At 36.3% G+C, this 21,937-nt stretch overlaps 1 protein-coding gene across 1 annotated transcript in view; it reads right to left on the bottom strand.

Moving 5' to 3' along the window:
* The window catches only part of LOC110033630 (kinesin-like protein KIN-7E, chloroplastic), a 124,178-nt gene that overhangs the window by 23,799 nt on the left and 78,442 nt on the right, over positions 1-21,937 (bottom strand). Inside the window, exons 15-17 of the mRNA XM_020737674.1 lie at positions 20,085-20,267; positions 19,217-19,387; positions 7,637-7,864 (exon numbers count right to left, since the gene is read on the bottom strand). Of these exons, the coding sequence (XP_020593333.1) occupies positions 7,637-7,864; positions 19,217-19,387; positions 20,085-20,267 (582 nt within the window). The remainder of the gene's footprint in view (positions 1-7,636; positions 7,865-19,216; positions 19,388-20,084; positions 20,268-21,937) is intronic.

Here is a 21,937-nt window from a genome sequence, read left to right as displayed (position 1 = left end):
CAGGGGCAGCTGCTGCTGTCTGAAGTAGTTGTGAAGGAAAATCACAGAAAAAAGTAGCTAGTGACGAGCCAGTTTAGTCCTGCCTCTACCTCTAGCTCTAGGGCGAGATCCAGATAACAAATTATTGAGTGCCGAGCCATTTCTCGAAGTAACCAAAGTATCATCCATTAGGTTCCCAAGCCGAAGTTTGCCTCCAATCTTCTTCTTCCTGCTAGAATTGACCTGTCATTCCTCCTCAGAAGACTGGCTCATCTGATCATCATGTTGGTAAACAGAACGTCGGGCAGATAAAAGCAGATGAGAACCAGAAGAAGGATTGTCAACTGTTGCAACGATTGTACGTTCAAGTGTGTGTGAAGCATGAAATGTCTCATCTTCACCTAATGCTTCCTGCAACTGAGGGTTTGAAAGTGTAAGTTGCTCAGCAGGGCAATCCGGTTTTTCATCGATCGCAGAAATAGTATTTTCAGGTGAAGGATCCATAAGGGCGATTAACTCGGACACCATAACCTGTTATGTGGTATTTTTCTCTTCAAATTGAATAAATATATCAAAAGCAGTGGGGTCGGATCCATTCTTATTCACTTGATCTTTAGATTTCAAATTAGGATGAAGCTTATAGCATTTATCAAGGTTGTGCCCAAACATCAATGAGAACAATAAGAATGTTTATGCTCCATAACAATTTGTTGTCAATATCCATTGTGAGTTGTGTCCAACCAGACTTCAGTAACATCAGGTAAAGTAATATCTCTTTCAACAAGTATTCTGGCCACAGAATGTCTGGTTAGGTTAAAAGTGGGTAGATCTAGCTTTAAAGGGTCCCCAAATATGGCACTAATAGAGTAAAGAACCTGATGATGAAAAAAGTGCAGCTTGAGATTAGGTAGACTAAACCATACTGGTATAGTAAGAGATTCGCGCTTGGAGTCAAAATCAGGAGACCAATTGAGTAGCTTCATTGGTTTACCAGCAATGTTGAGATATTTTTTAGAAAAAATATCAGTGTAGTCTTCAAGCACGGTTAGTTGAATTAATACGAAACAAAAAAAAAGATACCAAAATCGCAGAAAAGAAGTAGCTAGAAATGAGTCAGTTTAGTCCTGCCTTTGCCTCTAGTTCTAGGGCGAGATCCAGATAATAAATTGTTGAGCGCCGAGCCATTTCTCGAAGTAACCAAAGTATCATCCATTAGGTTCCCAAGCCGAAGTTTGCCTCCAATCTTCTTCTTCCTGCTAGAATTGACCTGTCATTCCTCCTCAGAAGACTGGCTCATCTGATCATCATGTTGGTAAATGTTGGTAAACAGAACGCCGGGCAGATAAAAGCTGATGAGCACCAGAAGAAGGATTGTTAACTGTTGCAATGGCTACGATGCAACGATTGTACGTTCAAGTGTGTGTGAAGCATGAAATGTCTCATCTTCACCTAATGCTTCCTGCAACTGAGGGTTTGAAAGTGTAAGTTGCTCAGCAGGGCAATCCGGTTTTTCATCGATCGCAGAAATAGTATTTTCAGGTGAAGGATCCATAAGGGCGATTAACTCGGACACCATAACCTGTTATGTGGTATTTTTCTCTTCAAATTGAATAAATATATCAAAAGCAGTGGGGTCGGATCCATTCTTATTCACTTGATCTTTAGATTTCAAATTAGGATGAAGCTTATAGCATTTATCAAGGTTGTGCCCAAACATCAATGAGAACAATAAGAATGTTTATGCTCCATAACAATTTGTTGTCAATATCCATTATGCAATAGCGCCCAACCATACTTCAGTAACATCAGGCAAAGTAATCTCTTTTCACAAGTATTTTAGCCACAGAAGGTCTAGTAAGGTTGAAAGTGGGTAGATCTAGCCCAAATATGGCACTAATAGAGTAAAGAACCTGATGATGAAAAAAGTGCAGCTTGAGATTAGGTAGACTAAACCATACTGGTATAGTAAGAGATTCGCGCTTGGAGTCAAAATCAGGAGACCAATTGAGTAGCTTCATTGGTTTACCAGCAATGTTGAGATATTTTTTAGAAAAAATATCAGTGTAGTCTTCAAGCACGGTTAGTTGAATTAATACGTGTCTTCCATCTATGAGTCATACTTTCCACTTTCCTGCTAATTTGAGATCATCAAAACTTTTCATGATAACTTCCATAGGGGGTGTCCCCACCGAAATTTTTCAATAAGAGCAAACTTGAATTTATCAGTAAGAGATTAAATTTCTAGCTCAGAGAAAAAAAGTGTTGTTTTCCTACTTTTCCTGTTTGCAATCTTGATAAAGGGGCAATCACCTTCCCGTTGCTCTTTATAACTTGAGGGGAACACAACCGCCGTCTCTCTCTGAGAATTATCCACCACGTGAACAATGGAGATTTTGTCAGTTTCAGCCGTAGACGAAGGGAACTCCATCACAGCAACACTGCCTGACAAAAATCAGTTGTTGAAGCCGCAGAACTCGCAGCTCGACGAGGCAGCGCACTTGCAGCGAACGAGAGCTAGAGGAGAGGACGACCACACAGACAAGACGACGAAGAAATTTCGGGACTACCGCGCAGGCGAGACGACCACGCTGACGAGACGACCAAGCAGACGCGCGAGAGGAGAGGCCGACCACGTAGACGAGCCGAAAGGTCGGGACGACCACGCGACACAACTCGCAGCTCGGCGTCCACAAAAGCGGAGAGACTTGACGACGGCGAAGGAGTCGACGAACGCAGGAGCACCTCTTCGAGCACAATCAAGCCAGGGAATCGTCATTGGGCAAAACCCCAGCGGAGCAGCTCGATCTTGCCACCGACATATATATATATATATATAGTATATTTTTTTCAAAAATGGCGGCATCGCGAACTCTGCTAGGGTTTCGCCATGGCGATTTCCGACGTTGAAAATCCTTCTTTCATTCCACAATCGGCATCAGTTCGCGTCGACGACGACTTCTTTTGATCGCAGGCTCGCACGACGTCGTCAGCGACACTCATTTTGCTCGCATGCTCGTACTGCATTATCTTCGTTCCTGATACGAGAATTGGTTGCGTCGTTGCAGTCGTCTCCTTACTCTCCGTCGTTTTGGAAGCAGGCCCGCACGACGGCTCCATCTGTAGGCTGATTCAGCTTCCTCCTCGTTCCATCTCGACTGAAGCGTCTTCGGCTTGGCCTCTGTTGGCTACGTCATTACCGACGCTGCTTCCTGTCGCAGTCTTGCGGTGCTTTTTGTTGTCGTCTGTTGCACTGCCCTATCTTCTGCAGTGCTTGTGTGAAGCACGCTAATGACCTCAGGGATTTCCTACTTCGCCGCCCTCGCCGGTGATAACCCCGCCAAACCCTCCTACGCTACAGGGATTCACAAATGCAGCTCCCCTTTCCACCTTGTAGATAGTCCGATAATCCCGCAGATGTGCCATGATTCAGTTGTAGGACATGGAAATTGCAATCTCATCAAGAAAGTAGAAAAAAAGACAGGCAAACCAACATTATTCTTCTCTGATGCTGAAATTTCAACTCATGCGGGAAAATACAAATTTACACTAGTTGGAAAGTTCCAATTAGGTTGCCCAAAGATGGAAATTATCAGGAAGGTTTTCGAAGACTTCAAACTAATTGGGGCTTGATAGGTGGGTCATTTCGACGGAAGACATGTTATCATACAGCTGAGTATAGAAGAAGATTACACAAGAATTTTCTAAAAGAAATTTATCACAATTGAGAGCAAAAATATAAAATTGCTCAAATAGACCCCTAATTTTTATCTCAGTCAAGAACCTCCAATTGCGCATATCTGGTTCTCATTACCTGAATTCAAGCTTCATTTTTTTAAACTACCTATCTTATATGCAATTGGGACTATCCTTGGAAAACCTTTACAGGTAGACTTACCCACAGTTCATTTCTCACACAGTTCATTTCTCAATTTCTCAAGGCCCTCTACTGCAACGATTTTGATTGAAAGAGATATTACATTACCAGATGTATAAAAATTCTGGTTTGGCTCTGCTCACAATGGTTATTGGCAAAAAATCATTATGGGACAAAAACCTTACTACTGCAAACACTGCAATATGTTCAGACACTCCTAGAATAAATGTTTCAGATTGCACCCACAGTTGAGAACCAATATTCAAATCCAAGAACGTGTTAGTGCACCCCACGTGCCTGAATGCGCTCCCAACAAACCTGATGACAGCCAACATAAGGAGGGAATCAGCACAAGACATGAGTTGGTGTCTGCCCCTATGAACCCTTCTCCCGACTATACTACAATGGATAATGTTCGGATCGAAAATCAGGATAGCCCCGCAGCTCCTAATCAAGAAGCATCAGGTGCAAATGTGACAATTCATATTTCACATACACTGGAACCTATCGCTGTATCAATTTCCTTCTACTGTGGTTCTAATATCTAATCAGACAGAGAATCACATGAGTCAGTCGTCTGATGAAGAATGATATGTTTACACTTCTCGACGGAAGAAGGTTGGGGGCACACTCCAACTTAAAAACTTAAAAACTTAATGGATGAATGGATGATACTTTGATTACTCCTGACAATGACACGACATTTAATGTTTGTTATTTGGCTCTGCTTCTAAAACTAGAGGCAGGACTAAACTGGCTCGTCCCTAGCTACTTGTTTTCTGCAAATTTTAATTTTTTGAGTCTATCTGTATCTTTTAGTTGGGATATTACTATACTTGGTATCGTATGGGTAGGTTGTCTCTATTGGGCGCTCTCATACAACCTTTACGTATCTTCTCTATTTCAACAAAATCAGCCCTTGGGCTTTTCAAAAAATATATATATATTCTATCTTTTGATACTTCATTGTTATGAGAGTTGTTTGTGATAACCACTTTAAGTTCGTTAAAAGAATCATTCAACACAGCTCATGATGACTATCTGTAAGGGAGTTCTTATGTTTCTCTTAACTCGATTATTTGATTGTCATCCAGGGACTGCCAATTAGATCGAGTGACAATCGATCCAGTTGGGGTTGAGCTCAGCAAGAGTTTTATCATCCATATCTGTTCTTTTTGCTGAAAGCTAAAATCTTAAGTTTAGTTTTGCTATTACATTAAGTAGATACTATTTAAATAAAATTAATATTGAAATTTAATTGTGTAAATGTTAAAAGCTATTGATAAATTATAATTTCCAATAAAAAATTTGATATCGAGTCTTGATAGTTTTACATTTATACTCTTTATTGTATATTTCTACAAGAATAGGGAGAATTTTATAATATACTTTGTAATGATAGAATAGAATAGAACCAAATATCAAATAATATTTGGTTAAGTTTTACAAATCTTATATTAATATCACAATTTAATTGTGTATCATCAAGTTTAAATTGTGATAATCACACTATGTTTGCTAAAAGAACCATTCAACACAAGATGACTACGTGTAATGGAGGTCTTATGTTTCTTTTAACTCAAATATTTGATTGTCATCCAAGCAAGGTGCAATTTTCCTTACGGTGTCTTATATCGAGCAATTTGATGCCTTGACTCAAGAGGGGATGATCATAAAATATAAAGAGAGATTTGAATTATTTTCGGAACGGATGTACGGCGTTTCTGAAGAAGGGCGGGAGAGGAATTTCATGAAGGGCTTAAAGCCCAACTTACGGGCAACAACACGACTATTAAGATCACGAGAATTGAGGGAGATGATGGAGCTAGCCCAGATGGTGAAAGACAAAAACTAGATGAAGAAGGCGAGCGGGAGCTATATATGTAGAGCATCGCACTGAACTGTTACAACCACGATGATGCCAAAAGTTCAAATAGTGGAAGTCCAAAGGAAGGCTGCACAAAACAAGAATAATACGCCACAATAGAGAGCAACACTCAAGCGCCTTACAAAGATAGATTCTGGAGAAATGAATGAATAGGTTATGTTTTCGGTGTGATGAGATGCTTCGCCCAAGAAACTATTGAAAATATCGAAAATTCTAAGTTCTCATAGTGCATGAGGTAGATGATGAATATATAGAGATAGTTGTAGTGGAGGAGGAACACTCAATTTTTTCCACCTTAAGAACAAGCGTCTTTTGGGGGTGAGTATTGTTACGTCGGTGTCTAGCCTAAGGGCAATTTTATTTTTTGTATGCCTAAGGGTAATTTGCTCATTTATTAATATTATTGTTGGGTATAAATAGATTTGCTATACCTAGGGTTAGGGGAATGCATGAGTTTTGGATAGATTTTCTACCTCTCGAATTGTAGGAATTGGGAGAGATTGTCTATCTCTTGAATCGTAGGTGCTTATCATTTGTGTTCTCATGAGTTGTTTGGATTATTACAATTAAAATTTGTGTTTTTCCTAATTTTGTGAAAAGGCGTGCTGATTTTGATGTCGGGTCGTATCAAATACTGAACAAATTTTCAGAGATTAGCATGTCCCTACCTCTGCAAGACAGACAATGCATGAGAGTATCTTAACCTGATTCATGGATCAAAGATTGTGATTTAGTATAAAGAAGAATTTACATCATTATCGAGATATACTTAACAACTTATCAATACTCCTAGTGAGAAATGTTACTAATGTTTTAGAGGACTGAGAGATTAGTTGAGACAGTCTTTGATTTCCCTAAGTACGAAAGATCTAGCAAAATATGGATAAGGTGGGACAAAAAACGACAAACTAGTGATAAAAAAAACGTTAGATAATAAAAGTAGTCAATTTAAGAAGAAATAAAATTATTCAGGAACAACAATAACAACAAAAGCCGAGAGATTAACATTAGATACAAACTTATGCCACAAGTGGAAAGTCATATTTAAGAAAAGTTTCATAAACTCTAGAAAACGCTATATATGTGGTGAGTCTAGCCATATGAAAAGATACTATCTTAAGAATGTCAAAGGAGATAGAGAAATGAAAGGAATCCAAAACACGTGATAACATAGAGGTTTAATGTTTATGATAACTATACAAATATTGAAAGTAAAAGGATAAGTGCCTAGAGAATTCTCCTTGCACATTTTTCCTTTCTTGACCGATTTCTTTACTATTTTTAATAGTAAAAAATAATTATGCAAAGTGACTCCTTGTACATTTTTTTGCAGCTCATGTCTAAATTTTATCATCTCGCATATGGGCAAATTTTCTTAACCATTCTTGTACGGTGACCAGAGTAATATAGACACCCTATCACAAAACAAATGACAAATTAGATTGAGGCTAAGGTGCTACATCAGATTTGTGTGAACATGTTAGTACATCGTATTCATCAGCACTTCAACTGCCTTGGCACAACCTATTTCATGAACGACCGACATTTAGCAGTATTGACTATGACTGAAATATATTGGATTAGGCGGGTGACACTGCATCCGTAATAGCACTTTGATATTTTTTTAATTGTGTTAAAGTTACAGACCTTGCATTGCAGCCAACAGAATCATAAGATTGATCATCACGATTTTAGTTAACAAAAAAGCATAAAAAATACAATATGCATCGCTAAAGGTTGAATGTACTAACCAAAATAATCCCCATATAAACATAAAAATCCATACTATAGTTCTGTTTATCAATATATGATGCAAACGGACTTTACATGAATCATAACTTTCCATATTAATTTCAGGCATCAATGCAGACTAAATAAACTAAAGGCTGGCTCACCGGGGGAGGCTGCTGTCCTCTAGAAGTTGCACAGAATAGATCTCCTGCTTGTGTTTTTTCAGGAAAATAATGAAGCAAAGAAATATCAACATCCTTCCGGCTAACAGAAATTCTTTGTCCATCTGTCTTATCTGAACAAATCTTCTGCTGCGGAACTTGTAACGGTGACCCACTGGCCGAGCTTTCATCATCCGCATTAGGTGATAGTCCGTCAAGGTAATCAGGTTTCTGCATAAATCGTATTAATCTAAAAATAATCCAAATGAATTAGCAGCATCACGAGTGTGAATGTGCTATGAACAGCTACTTCCTGACAGGACTCGACGACAATCGAGCATAATCCCCCTTAACAGATATAAACATTGAAACTACATATTTCAGAACTAGTTGAAGAATGTTGATCATATAAGGCAAGAGATATCAGTTATTCTATGGTTCTATGGTAGATTCGACCTCCACCTTAAATAAATAAAAAGACTATTAAATGAGAGACAAAAGCAGCGAACCAATTACATTCAGGAAAAAAGTTGAGGCTTGCAACAAAAGAACTGCAAAACTGACATTGCTCCGAATTTTTCTTAACAGAAAATTTTACTAGTCAAAGAAAAAGTATGAGACAAAAAATTCTAGAAGATTGCAAGACAAAATATACCATCATGGTCAATAAGAAAGCAATAAAGCCCTAGCCATCAGACAAAAAAGAAGAATCCTTAAGAGTTACCCGTGGAGTGAGAAATTATTTTAGTAGGGACACAGCTTAATTTCAAAAAACAGCATCAACTCTTTTTTATCCGATTTTCGAACTGGCACTAACTATTTTATGTTAAAATACCAGTATGAAAATTATAGAACTATAGTGAAAAAATTGTAAACATTTGATAAATAGATGCTAACACAATAATTATTATAAAAATTATAATTTCTCGTGTTCTAAACTATGTGCAAGATAAAACTGCCTACATAGCTCAAGATTTGCACTTCTTAGAATAGATCACTGTTGTACAGTAGTTTTTTTTTTTCGAAAAATAGAAAAAAAAAAATGATCTAAATTTTTTATGAAAAAAAGGACGCTACATAAGAAATTGTTTAAATTTATATTACACTATTCTAAAATAAATTCATGATAATTTTTATTCTTGTTTCATCCAAAAAAAAAAAAAGTTTAGATGTATTAGATAAATTTTAGCCAAAATAAATGTCAAAACTTTTATAAAATATTATTTTAACATAAATTTAATAAATAAAAAATTCAAATTAAAATTTATATTATAATAATATTAAACTAAATTTTAAAATTAAATACTCACTTTTATTAAAAAACAAAACCTAAAATTTCCCAAAAAAACAAAAACTAAATAAAAAAGAATGTTGAGACAAGAACAATATACAAAAGATAATTTTTTATCTTTAAAATTAAATTCTAATGAAAAAAAGAATTTAATTTATGTTTAAATTGAAAGGAAAGCTTTAGAGCTTGCTGAATGTTGTCTTAAAGAACTTGCAATTGATGGAATCATAAGAAGCCTTTCACCCTTTATGTTTTAGTCCCATATCAGTAAATAATATATTATGGCTCCTATTTAAATCGAAATACAAAGTAACACAAGTTGAGCATTTCAAATATCATATGGATTTGTTGGCTTGGATAGGCGTGAGTTTAATATTTTTTTAGAGTAATTTAAAATGAAACTATTAGATTTTTTTTTTTAAAACACCGAAGTTAACCCAAACTATAATAGGGAAAGCAAATATTATTACTCAAAAAATAAAGACAAGCAAAGATATTTGGAACTAGGAAATAACAACTTCAGCAAACGACTCAACTAAGGATTAGGTCGAGGGAGGAGGTGTTGCGGTTTACGTAGTAAAAGCTGACATGGAAGAGGGAAAGGTAGCAAGGGACGGCTGCAGTAGGCTGTCGTATGGTAGAAAGGCGGGCGACCGTAGGGTATCGTAAGGTGGCTACAACAGGAAAGTGGTGGCAGAGCATTGGAAGGGTCAAGTCGGCTCGTGGCAACAAGTATAGGTGTTGTGGAGTTGCGGCAATGTCGTCGGATGGTGGGATAGCAATATAACAAAAAGGGAAGGGCTAGCGGGGCTGCGCGGTTGCACGGTTGCAGGGCTACAAGATTAAATGTCAGATGGTGAGACAAAGGTAGAACAACAAAAGGAAGGAGAGACAAGCTGCGGCTACGAAATTGGAGGTATGGGATAGCGAAAACAGCGAAGGGCAAGGTCGATGGAGTGTGGGACAACAAAAGGTATCTCAATGGTGGCGTGGTTGGGGTTTTAGGTATAGTTAAATGAAAAGAGGGAAATAAAAATATTTGGGGGATGATATGGGGAGATACTTGAAACACCATGATAGGACTAGTATTAGGCTTATAGCTTCGATACCAAATGATACCAAAGTTAACCCAAACCACAATAAAAAAAGCAAATATTATTACATAAAAAACAAATAGAGTAAAAAGCAAAGACACTGGAACTAGGAAATAACAAAGCACAACACGACTAAACTATGTCTTAGGTCGAGCGAGGTGTTGCAACGGTTTACGAAGGAAAAGCTCGCAGGGAAGTGGGAGAATGGTCAGAAGGCAACAAGGGAATGTTGTCAAATGGCAGGAAGGTCGACGACCATAAGGGATGGTGAGGTGGCTGCAATGAAGTGGTGGCAGTCTGTTAGAAGAGTCAGGTAGGCTTACGGCAACAAGGGAAAAGTTGCGAGACTGCGACAACGTTGTCGGATGGCTGGACAACGATGACAGCAAGCAAAAGTCTTGTAGGCCTGTAGCGGTGATGTCAGATGGCGAGAGAGAGCTAGAACTACAAAAGGAAGGAGTGACGGGTTGCAAAGGTGAAGGTCTAGAACAGTGAAAACAACAAAGTGGAAAGGCGGTGGACTGTGAGGCAACAAAGGGGAGGGTTGTCCAAGGGCTGCAGCAACAATGGGGATAGTAAGAAAGGTTGCGGAGGAGTTGGCTAAGAATAAATAACCCCTCGGGAACAAGCTACAGTCGGAGTACTACTCGAGCCCTTGGAGATAGACACCACCACAGGCGAGTTACGGACGGAGCACCCTCACATCTTCGGATGCAGCCTTAGAGCAAAGACCTGGATGTCGACAGCGGTTCTGATAGAAATCTAAAACCAACACTGACCTAAAACACAGAAAATAACATATAAATACTATGCTAGGTGACATGCGTTAATTTTCATTCTTTTTGTGTTTTAATTCCAGCATTTCCCCTCTTTAATTACATAATTTTATGCTTTGGGAAGGTTGAAAATGCATTTTGTGGTTTACAAGATAACTAGTACAAAAATTGGAGCAAAGCAAGGAAATTTGAGAAAAACAACATTGGCAAGGTCACGCTTGAAACTGGAGTGACCACGCCACCTGAGTAGCGTGGTCACGCCAAAATCGGGTGTGGTCACGCCCAAATGTTAAGCAGACCGCGCAATGAAGCCCCTCGGCATAACCACGTTGAAATGCAGCGTGACCACGCTGCCTAACCCGAGGAGGCGCCGTAATTACCCCACAAGTCGGGTGTGGTCACGCCGACGGTTATTTTCAAAATTGGAAATTTTTTAGTGAGGGATCCTGACGTTTTTTGAAAAAAAATTTTAATTCATGCTATAAAATCATTGTAATTTGAAGATTCATGGAGCTTTTGGAGAAGAGATTGCGAAGGAGGCTAGGGTTTAGATAGAGATTTATTTTCTTCTTCGAGATTTCTTTGTCGTGTTTTCCTGAGAGAGGTTTGTGAGAGAAACTGAGTGTTTGTCATTGTAAGAAAGGAGATTAAAGGGCTGTAATTTATTTTTATCTCAATGAAAATATTTTTTGCATATTTTATTTCAATGAAATTGCCTTTGCTTTTCTCTTGAGCCATGAGTAACTAAACAATTTTTCGTGTCTCTATAATCTTTGGGATGGATCTCTTGATTTGATTTTCATTCCTGATTTCTCGTATACCATTTGTTTACTCCTAACTTGGCTAGTCAGAAGGTTAAAATCTATCGTGATCTACGATTTCAACAGAAGCGTAGTGGAACGATTAGGTTAACCACAAAATCCAAATAAAATAGGTATACTTTATTCTAGATCTTGCAACCATTAGCAAGGATCTGAAAATATTGGAGATGCCATAAAGATAGCGGAAATCATTGTGGAATTCCAAATCTTCTTGGGACCTAGACATAGGCTTAAGAAACTTGTATGAAGATCAAGCCAAATGTCACACTTAAATCACAGAAGCACGATCTTCATCAATCTTCGAAAAATACCAAAGAATTTTGATGCGCTTTTTCTTTTGTTTTTGCTTTCTTCAAAATCTAATAGAATTAGGATTTCCTTTTCTTATTTTCTGATCTCGCTGAACTAGGTTGGAGTAGTGAGTAAATTGCAGCTTTTGCTTTTTCAAATCGATTTCTTAACAAGCTTCCTCATAGGAAAAATACGCAGTACCCCTTTCAAATTGTTTATTACTGGGACACGTATACTTCGTGAAATGGTCGCCCGTTTCGTGGAGCTTTTACCAGCCATCAGTAGGTAAGAGTGGGACCCTCTCAATTAGGCAGCAATTCCCCGTGAAGGAATGATTTTGCAGTTCCCCCTCTTAAATTGAACTGTCTCACACAAAACTGAGCCCGATTCAGTAGCAGGAGGTTGTCGTGTCCTGTGTCTCATGCGGTGGACGCATCTCTGTCATGAACTCAATTAAAATAATTTAATTTGTTAAGATTTGAAAAAAAAACTATATATGAATATCTTTACTCAGCGCAAGAGCAGAGTTTAATCAGGAAAGAAAGGTAATAATTATAAAAAAAATTATTTATTGGGTCAGACTACTAGTTGCATAGACCCCAGTATCCACACTGTGGTTGTGGCTCCGCCCATGCTTAGGATCCACTTTAATAACATCTAAAGTCAAGAATGGTATGATTTAGAGAATGATAGCACATGCTATGGAAAATCCCTTCTTGCTTGACGTGAAAAACTTTAAAAGTTCATCTAGCTATTATAATGCAAAAAAGACTAAGAATAATGTCACGACTAGGCCTGAGACTTGGAATTAACCAAGATGGGAACTGACAAGAGGACAATGAAAATCAATTTTCTACTATTTTGTATCACGAAAAAACTTAATATCCAATTATTTGGCAAAGAGCCACTAAATAAAAAAAATAAATTAACAAGTAGAAATTTGTACCTTTACATATGGTACTCTCGCCTCATGTATACATTTGATTATCTCCCCCTCTTTTGTTGAAATGATTGAAACTTAAAAATAATATTAAAGTAATATAATTAGTTATCTAAAAATAACTCAAAATAATCATATTTCTAAACTACAGTAACTCAAAGAAAGAAATCAATAAGTATGCTAGTCTTTTATATCTCTATAAGAAATATATTACCATGTTTATCTTTCATTTTTTTATAAAAATCTTATAATATGTTAATGCATGCATCAATGACATTTTTCTAAATCAAAAAACTTAAATGTTCTATATGCATTTACTTTAACTATACTTTTACTTTATGTTCTTTACATACATATATGACTCTTTGGGGAACACCGTTAATAAAACCTAACACGCCCTTGGCTGATATTACCCATTTTGCTCTCGTTGGCACAGCAGTTAGCGATGTAAATATCATAATTGTCTAGGGTGGAAAAGCCCTTATCGGCATTCTAAGTGATAAAATTCTATCAAGACAATGGTTAGCAATGTAAACATCACAATTGTTTGGGAATGTAAACTCTAGTCTACTCACTCCTGGCCGGTCGACACAACGATTAATAATCTAACCATCGTAATTGTCTGAAGTGGCAAAAAAATCTTAAAGCGCACGAGTACACTGACGCCCCCTATCAGTACCACTAGAGGTGAACTCTTCCTCTAAACATGCATATACAAACATTCATTCATTGCTTGATTTATGAGTTACCCAAAAGATCAAGAATCACGGTTGCATCTTTAAGTATGATGCAGTTATGGAACATATGATTCAAGAAAATTACAGCAGACGCCAAAAGGTGTGACATTGGAGGCACCGCTTATGTGACACAGACGAGGGAGAAGAAACTCCCAACTTAGGTGTCTTATAGCGAATTATCTCTGGCTCTTTGACTACTACGAGCATTTTGGGCCTCTATTTTCCCATTTTTTTCCATTTTGAGCTATAATTAGGTTTTATTTCTATCTTAACATAGATATATTATATAAAACCAAGTTTGAGGGACCATTGGCTTTGATTTATGCAATACATTATTTACTCTCTAGTTCTTCTTGCCAAAGTGTTGTATTTCTAGATCTTTCAAAAGTAATGTGTATGTAGCTTGATTGAATCAAGGTTGTGATCTCTCCCAGGCATTCGAAGACATTCCACACCACTTGTTGGCATGCAACTCCTAATGCCAAGCTGTTGTCCAAACATCATTGCACTGAATTTCAGCAACCATCACCTCTTTTCTCCAATATCATCCATAATAATATCCTAACTCATCCCTTGATCTTTCCACACCGCTTAGAAAACCTAATCAACGTCATTTGGCATCAGATCTCGACAAACTCTAAAACTTTAGGAATTTATTTTCTCCCCCTTCATAAACCTAAAAATTCACGTAACCTAATTCATCTAACCTCATCATCCATTCCTAACCCTAACCATAAAACACCCCCTCTCTGTTAGTTGAATCCCTAATTGAGAGAAAGGGATATTATACCGTCAAGAAGAAAGGCAAAGAGGTACCAATGAGTTTAAAATGAAAGATGTGTAGAGAAACATCATCCAACTATAACAAAGACTTGCCACCTTTGAGAAGAGACAATCGTAAGAGATTACTGGTGGTCATAACAGTGACTCGCCGGATTGATAGAAAAAAGTTAATCTCTTCCACAAAAAAAAAGTTTTTAGTGATGAAAAATCAACACCCCAAATATTTGACATTAAATATCCAAGAGACTTTGATTTTTGAGTAAAGATCGACTTGATAAATTTTAACGGATGTTTGAATCTAGAAAAATTCATTGAGCGGCTCCAAACAATGGAAAAAAAATTTAGTTACAAAAATATACACCATGACAAGAGACTCAACTTGGCATCCATCAAATTCAAGAAAAACACTTCCTTGTGTTGAGAGAAACTGAAGCACCCTCAAAGGTGAGAATTAAAAAATAAGATCACGACAGTATCTAAAGATAAAATGGAAGATGAATCGCAAATATTTACCATCGTATTATCAGAAGAACATGTTTCTAAAACTGTAAACTTCACTTGAAAAATTCTTCCAAGGACGACCCGACCAAATGATCAACACATGCTGAAATGTGAGTTGGTGGAACATGAGGAGCACACAATGGTAGGGGTGTGCATTATTTGGTTAAACAAGAAAGATTGAATCGAACCGATCAAGTCTAGTCGGTTCGGTTCGGTTTCAAAATTGGATTTCAGTTTTTGGTTTCTAAAACTTCAAATTTGGTTTTTTATTTTATGTTTGGTTTTAATTTTCATTCAACCGAAAAAAATGACCAAAATTTTATCAAAACCTTTTATTATGATTTAATTTCATTTCAAATAAACTTAAAGAATTAAATTTTTATTATTTGTAATTATACATTGAAATAAATAGTGGATTCAAGAAATTAAATCTATATTATGTTAAAAAAATATGTAATTTGTAATGCTTCTTCTTTGTCAAATTTTAATATAACAGAACAATTTAAACCGAATTAAATTTCGGTTTGGTTCAATCAAATTTTAAATTGGTTTGGTTTTCTGGATTCTAGATTTCGGTTTTAATCGATTTGGTCAATTTTAAAACCGATCCATCCAAATCGACCGAATGTTCGACCCTACACAATGGTGAAATATGTTGGACAAATGAAGCCCTCTATCAATAATTTTATAGCCAAATTGAATCCTATTTGACGTACAAATGCAAGCTTTAAAGGTGAAAAAATAACATCACCAATGGACAATCACACCTTACAGACAATGCTCAACCTCAAGCTCAAGCTACAAGAGTGCGCCCATTAGAGCACTATAGCAGCACCTCATGAGAAAAAAATCAATACAACGTAGAGAAAAGGTGAGGCAACCAACACTCCCAAATCCTTCCCAACCAAAAATTACTTCAAGTGCTACAATTTTTAACACAACGTCCGATTTTCCAAACAAAAAAGTGATCTCTGACACTAAGATAGAAGACCACAAGAGAAGGTGAGGATACAACAAAGTACCTGCTTCAGAAACAACAGAGACGTTAGTGGTTCGACAAATCCTTCTGATTGAGCCCACACGAGAGCGACAATGGCTCCACTATAACATCTTTCGTACACATTAAACCATAAATAAAAAGGTGTCCAATCGTCTCATAGACAAATGTAGTTGTGAAGAAAAGGCGTCTACCCAAATGGTAAACAAGTTGAGTATTGTCATAAAGAAGTATACAAAGTCTTATTTCCTAATTGAAAAGGGGGAATGATATCATAGATGGCAGGAGATGCTTCTTAAAATGGTCTATTGAAGATAATTTTCAAGATCAGGTGAGGTGTGATGTGTTACCTGTGAATGTTTGTCGCATCTTATCAAGCGATCATTGGCAATATGATTGTTGCACAACATGACCATCGGAATGCATATTCTGTTACCAAAGGTTAGAAGCTCACCAAACTCTTAGCTCGGAAAGAGTTTGAGGTAATGTGCATTCATGCAGATTTTGCGATACTAGTGCCACGAGCCACCTTTCTACAAGTTTTGAGAGAAAGACCACTAGGACAAGCCTAATTAATCCTAAGAAGTAGTGAGTCAAAAGAGTCAATACCAGACATAGTGTAACCCCTATTGAGAGAGTTTCAGGATGTCTTAGTTGAAAATCTACCTCATGAGTTGCCACTAATAATAGACATATAGCAAGTCATACCTTCCATTTCAAGGTCTATTCTTTTAAATAGGCCTACCTGTCGGATACACCAAACCAACTGCGAATACTTACAGAAGGAGGTTACACTTGATGGCTAGAGACTTGATTCGTGAGAGTAATAGCTCGTCTTCCCCATTCTGAGACTGAACGACTTATTGATTCCGTTACACAATGCCAATACCTTCTCAGTTATTGATTTAGGAAACAGTTATGAACAGATCAACATGGAACCAAAGAATGAGCAAAAAATATCTTTCAAGTCATAGGATCAATTGTACATATGGATATTAATGCCATGAGGCCTATCCAAAGCACCGAACACTTTCATGTGACAGGTTAAAATACTTTTTATACCTTTATAAAAAAATTTATAGTTGTGTACTTCGATGAAATTTGAGTGTACATCCATTTAGAGGAGCTCTGCATTATCTACAAAGGATTTTTGGAGTTCTTCAAACAATGTAATTGTATGAACACCGAAAAAAGTCATTTTTTTATAACGTAAATGTGTTTCCTTGAATATATTATTTCAACTAATGACATTGAAGACCCGGTGAGAACAGAGGCTATTATGGTGTTAGCCCAAACCACAGTCATTCACTCAGGTAGGTAAGATTCAAGGATTTACTTTTTAAATTCAAAGTTTATCAAGAATTCCAACTCAATCTTGGTGCCCTTGACAGAGCCTCTCAATGTCAAATCAATTCAAATGATTAAATGAAAGGCAATCAAACTTTCAAGCCTTAAAGAAATATGTTACTCAAAACCATATTTTAGCCCTTCCAAACTTCAAACAAGGTGTTCAAGGTGCAGATTGATGCCTCCAATGTGGGAATTAGAGCCGTGTTGAGCTACGTCGAACATCTTATTTCCATCTTCAATGAGAAGCTACATGAATCCTAGAGAAAATATTCTGTGTATGATAAAATGTTTTGTGCTGTAATAAGAGCTCTCAGTCACTACAAACACGATCTGCATGCGAATTCTCTACACTAACCTCAAAGCTTTGAAATTTTTGAACAGTCAAAGTAAGGTAAATGATAGACATGCCTCGTGGATGGAATTACTCTATTTGTTCCATTTTGTACTCAAGCACAAGGCAAAGAGTAGGAAAAATGTATCAGGCGCTGAGTCGTCACCACTCATTAATCACTACAATACAATCCAAGGGCGTTGGTTTTGAACTATTGAAAGATTTGTATGCCGCTCATGAAAATTTTCAGACGATTTAGGTTCATTGTTAGGATAGACTTCCAAATTGAATTGGTACTTCTACCAAAATAGACTGTACATTCCTAAGATTTCACTTAGAGATAATATTTTGCAAGTGTTATAAATGAAGGGATGGCCAAACAATTTTGAAAGGGGTAAGACTCTTGGCGAAGGAGAATTTCTATTGGCCGAGATTGGACTTCTTTGTGTGCCTTCCACATATTCAATGAAGGATTAAATTATGGTGGATGTTGATCGCTTTTCAGAGATGACACAATTGTACCCAATCACAAAACGATAGATGCTTCACTTATTACATATTTATACTTTAGAGAGATAATTCGCCTCCATAGCATGCTCAGAACCATCATTTCAGATAAAGATGTGAAGTTCTCGAGTAACTTTTGGACAACTTTATTAGATAAATTAGGTACAAAACATCAACCCGTTCAATAGCATTGCTATGTTTACCTATTTACTAAGCATGTGGCAATGAGAAAGAACATTACAAAATATATCATGTAAATAATTTTTTTTAATTTATATTTATAAGAACAAGCATCTAAAATTTAAAAGTTAGTCAGTACATAAGAAATTAAACATTCAATTAAAATTCAAAATTTTCCTACATACAAATCACAATTTCTTTCTTAGTGATTTAAATACAGTACGCAATCTTAAGAACACTTCAAAGGAAATCATATTAATCCAGATCTCTTAATTAGGCCATTCATGGCCATGCTCCTTTTTTTTCTTCTAAAATTTGATGGCTATTTTGTGTTAAGATTTTGCATGGAGATGTCATGTCAGATCATTCATAGATGGACTTTAACTAAACATCCATTATTTTTTTTTCGTTTTTGCCTTAGGTCCACATTTTATGACTACATAGTGGATGGATTTCAGAAAAAAAGTCCTTTAGTTTGTCCATTTCTAAAGGTATAGGATTAGATGAACAGCTATGTACCATACAGAGTGGAGAAGTCAATATACGCCATACCATACAAATCCTATCGTCAGAATAGGTAGTAGACCTTGAATCCTCTATCAGAACACAACTTATTCGTAATTAAGAAAGTCTACTTGACTGAATAAGTTTGTTTACTTTTCAATACATATATAGACACACACACACAGATTCTTAACCTCGCATTCAATATAAAATCATGCACACAACTTATCTCAGTTTTCCCTGCATAGAAATAGATGACATTATGCACTGCAGTGCATGATCCTCATCTTTTTAGGCATAATTCTAAACGATCCTATTCAATTATTAGCTTATAAGTCTATGTTTTTTACAAGAAATTGAAAACATTCATCTGGGTTCTCCAAAAAAGGCCATAATTAAATAAAGTGCAAACAAATTCTGCTGAAGTACAACTTTGCAAAGATAAACACTTTAAAACCTTCTCAAAAATAGATCCTTCACCTTGATTTTGAGCCAACCAAACATCCCCCGCTTGCGATTCTTTTTCTCAAATTTTAGAGACTCCTCATGACCATTGAAACCAAACCGACTTTCTCCTGATAATTCGGAATCAACACTTGCAACATCATCATCGATAATGTACTCCCGTTTGCGATCAGGTAGATAAGCAAGCTGAACCAAGATGAGAAAATAACTGCAAGTGTAAATAATTTGCAATATGACACAAGAAAAACCATCTATCAAATGCCTAAAAAATAAGGAAAACACTTATTGGAGGCCCTCTACTCGATATGACAAGACCTGCTAAGTAGCTGATCTAAAACTCAAACAGCAGCAATTTCTGAAAAGTTCAGAAAATAAATTTTTGAATTTGTTACAAGCAATTGGTTCACCACCGAAACTCTTCAACACAAATGGAAATGAACCAATTAACAAGGAGAACGGTCATTCCAACTATTTTCTAAAGAAAGAAAACCCAGAAATTCATCCATCCAAAAAAAAAAAATTATAGCGAGGATAAAAGCCTTTTTTGTTTTCCATTACAGATGAAAATACTATATTTCATGTGCTTCATGTGAGATGGCAGCCAATCCACTAAAATACAGCACTCAAGAGAGGAACATGTCTTCAAAATATATAGTCTTACAAAAACCATATTTAGTTTACCCCAGCTTACATCCAAGAATTTCAGAAACCAGACACTAAAAGAGAAGAATTTACTGGTATGATTTCCATTTTATCAGCATGAAATGAGAAACATAAAAAATCCATGCAACAAAACCATACTTCCAAGATAAGGGAAAAAGGTGGAAAAACCAGGTTGAAAGGAGGGTTAAAGTGAGAATAGTAGGCAGATTTGAATTAGTACCTCATCTTCTCCAAAAGAGTGTCTTCGCCTATGTCCACTCTTGTCGGTAACTTTAGAAGGCAGTGAACTTTTTGTAGACACTAGTATCAACTTAGTCAGGCGTTGAATCCTACCCATTAAGGCAGCTTTTGCTTGCTCCTCCTCTTCAAGTTTAGACAGCAACTTGACTTGGCCCGCCTCCAACTTAGATCAGTACAAAAGAAAAAATAAGACATTTTATATATTTAAGCTAAAGACTTTAGAAAAATTGCAGAGTGCGACACTAATTGCCAGGGAAAAAAACAAAAAAAAAACAAGGATTATAATCAAAATACCAAATTATGATCTAAACCTCTACTGACAAGAATTTGATAAAAGGTAAAACCTACTCATCAACATACGCAAAATACAGGTCATTTGTATTATTGCAGACAGAAAATCAATTAGTTTTATTGCCAATTTGCAAGTACATGTGCATTTGTCAACAATCCCTCGAATTGCTTATGATTGAAACAAATATACTAACAAGCATAATTGTTGATGGAAAGTAGTGCACCACAACACAGGTCCTCAAGAAGGTATAGCACATAGTGCAAGGTGCGGCACATGCTATTTTAAGTATAGCACAAAATTTTTGGAATATAAACAATAAAATGCAAAAAGAAAATGAAAAACTATTAGATTGAAAAAAAATCTTCATGATTATTTTAAAAAGAATGATATATACTAACAAAATAATGAAATGAGTACATGAAGGGCATACAGGAAATACAAGAGCAAAACAAGCGATACAATAGCACAGAAATAAAATAAAATAAAAAATTTATTTGGATCGACTAGCTTGACACCTACTGAAAATAGGTGAGTGACGATAGATTTTCATTTAATTTTGGCCTTTCAAGTATAGAGAATATCAAATCATTTAACCACCAAAGAGTTGACACTTAGAATGTTCAAATTAGGAAAAAAATGTCATAACGAATAATCATCGCTTTGTATCACAAATGGGAAAAGACTGGGGTGTTTCAACAAAAAAGGAATATTTTTTTATTATAATATCATCAATTGAAGAAGTGATTAATGCCGAGTAGCTAACAACAAAAGAAAAAATAGCCACTTTCCTCTTTGGTAGATCTAAACTTGTCATTAAATTTTTGGAACAAACCTAAAGAGATAAATGAGGATATTCCATCAAAGGGGTAGGAGGATCATTAACAGCATAAACCATCAAGACAATGGACCCAACCAAAGCGAACTTAAGTATAGTGATCAATTTGTCTGAACGAATTGATGAAAAATAAGAAAAAGTTCAGTTAACATTTTGGAAGCCACAACTCAGTGTCATAAAAAAATTGATAAGCATAAATAGTTTTATTTATTTGTTTAATCACACAACATTTCTAAGATTTCAACACATCAAAGTCATTAAAAAACTTAATAACAAATAGTTCATGCGGTACTTGATACTAGTTTAAAGAAAAAATTATCAAAATATCAAATTCCATGAGCATTGTTTTATGAAAAAAAAGAGAAAATAAGAAAAAAAAACTTTCATATAAGTTTGCAAGTAGATTAGTGAAAACATTCAATCAAATCATGATTCTATAATGAAAAAGAAAGGTTAAAATGAAAGTAAAAAAGAAAGAATGGTCGCTTCAAAAGAAGGTTTGGATCCTTGAAGCTCTTACTAAATGGTCAAAGGAGCCGAGGAAGGTTCAAAATGAAGTTATCTCAAGTTCCTAAACACTTAATGCATGTTGAGACCATGTGAGAAGAGATGGGCAAGCCAAGCATCAACATTGGAGCAACGGGCTAAGTGAGTTACACATGGAAGGTCTCTCCCAAGATTGGTGGGGGGGGGGGGGGGGGGGGGG

Source organism: Phalaenopsis equestris, unplaced genomic scaffold (genome assembly GCF_001263595.1).
Source record: "Phalaenopsis equestris unplaced genomic scaffold, ASM126359v1 Scaffold001241, whole genome shotgun sequence".
NCBI lineage: Eukaryota > Viridiplantae > Streptophyta > Magnoliopsida > Asparagales > Orchidaceae > Phalaenopsis > Phalaenopsis equestris.
The sequence above is the reverse complement of the archived record's forward strand: the minus strand, read 5'-3'. Positions and strand labels throughout refer to the sequence as shown.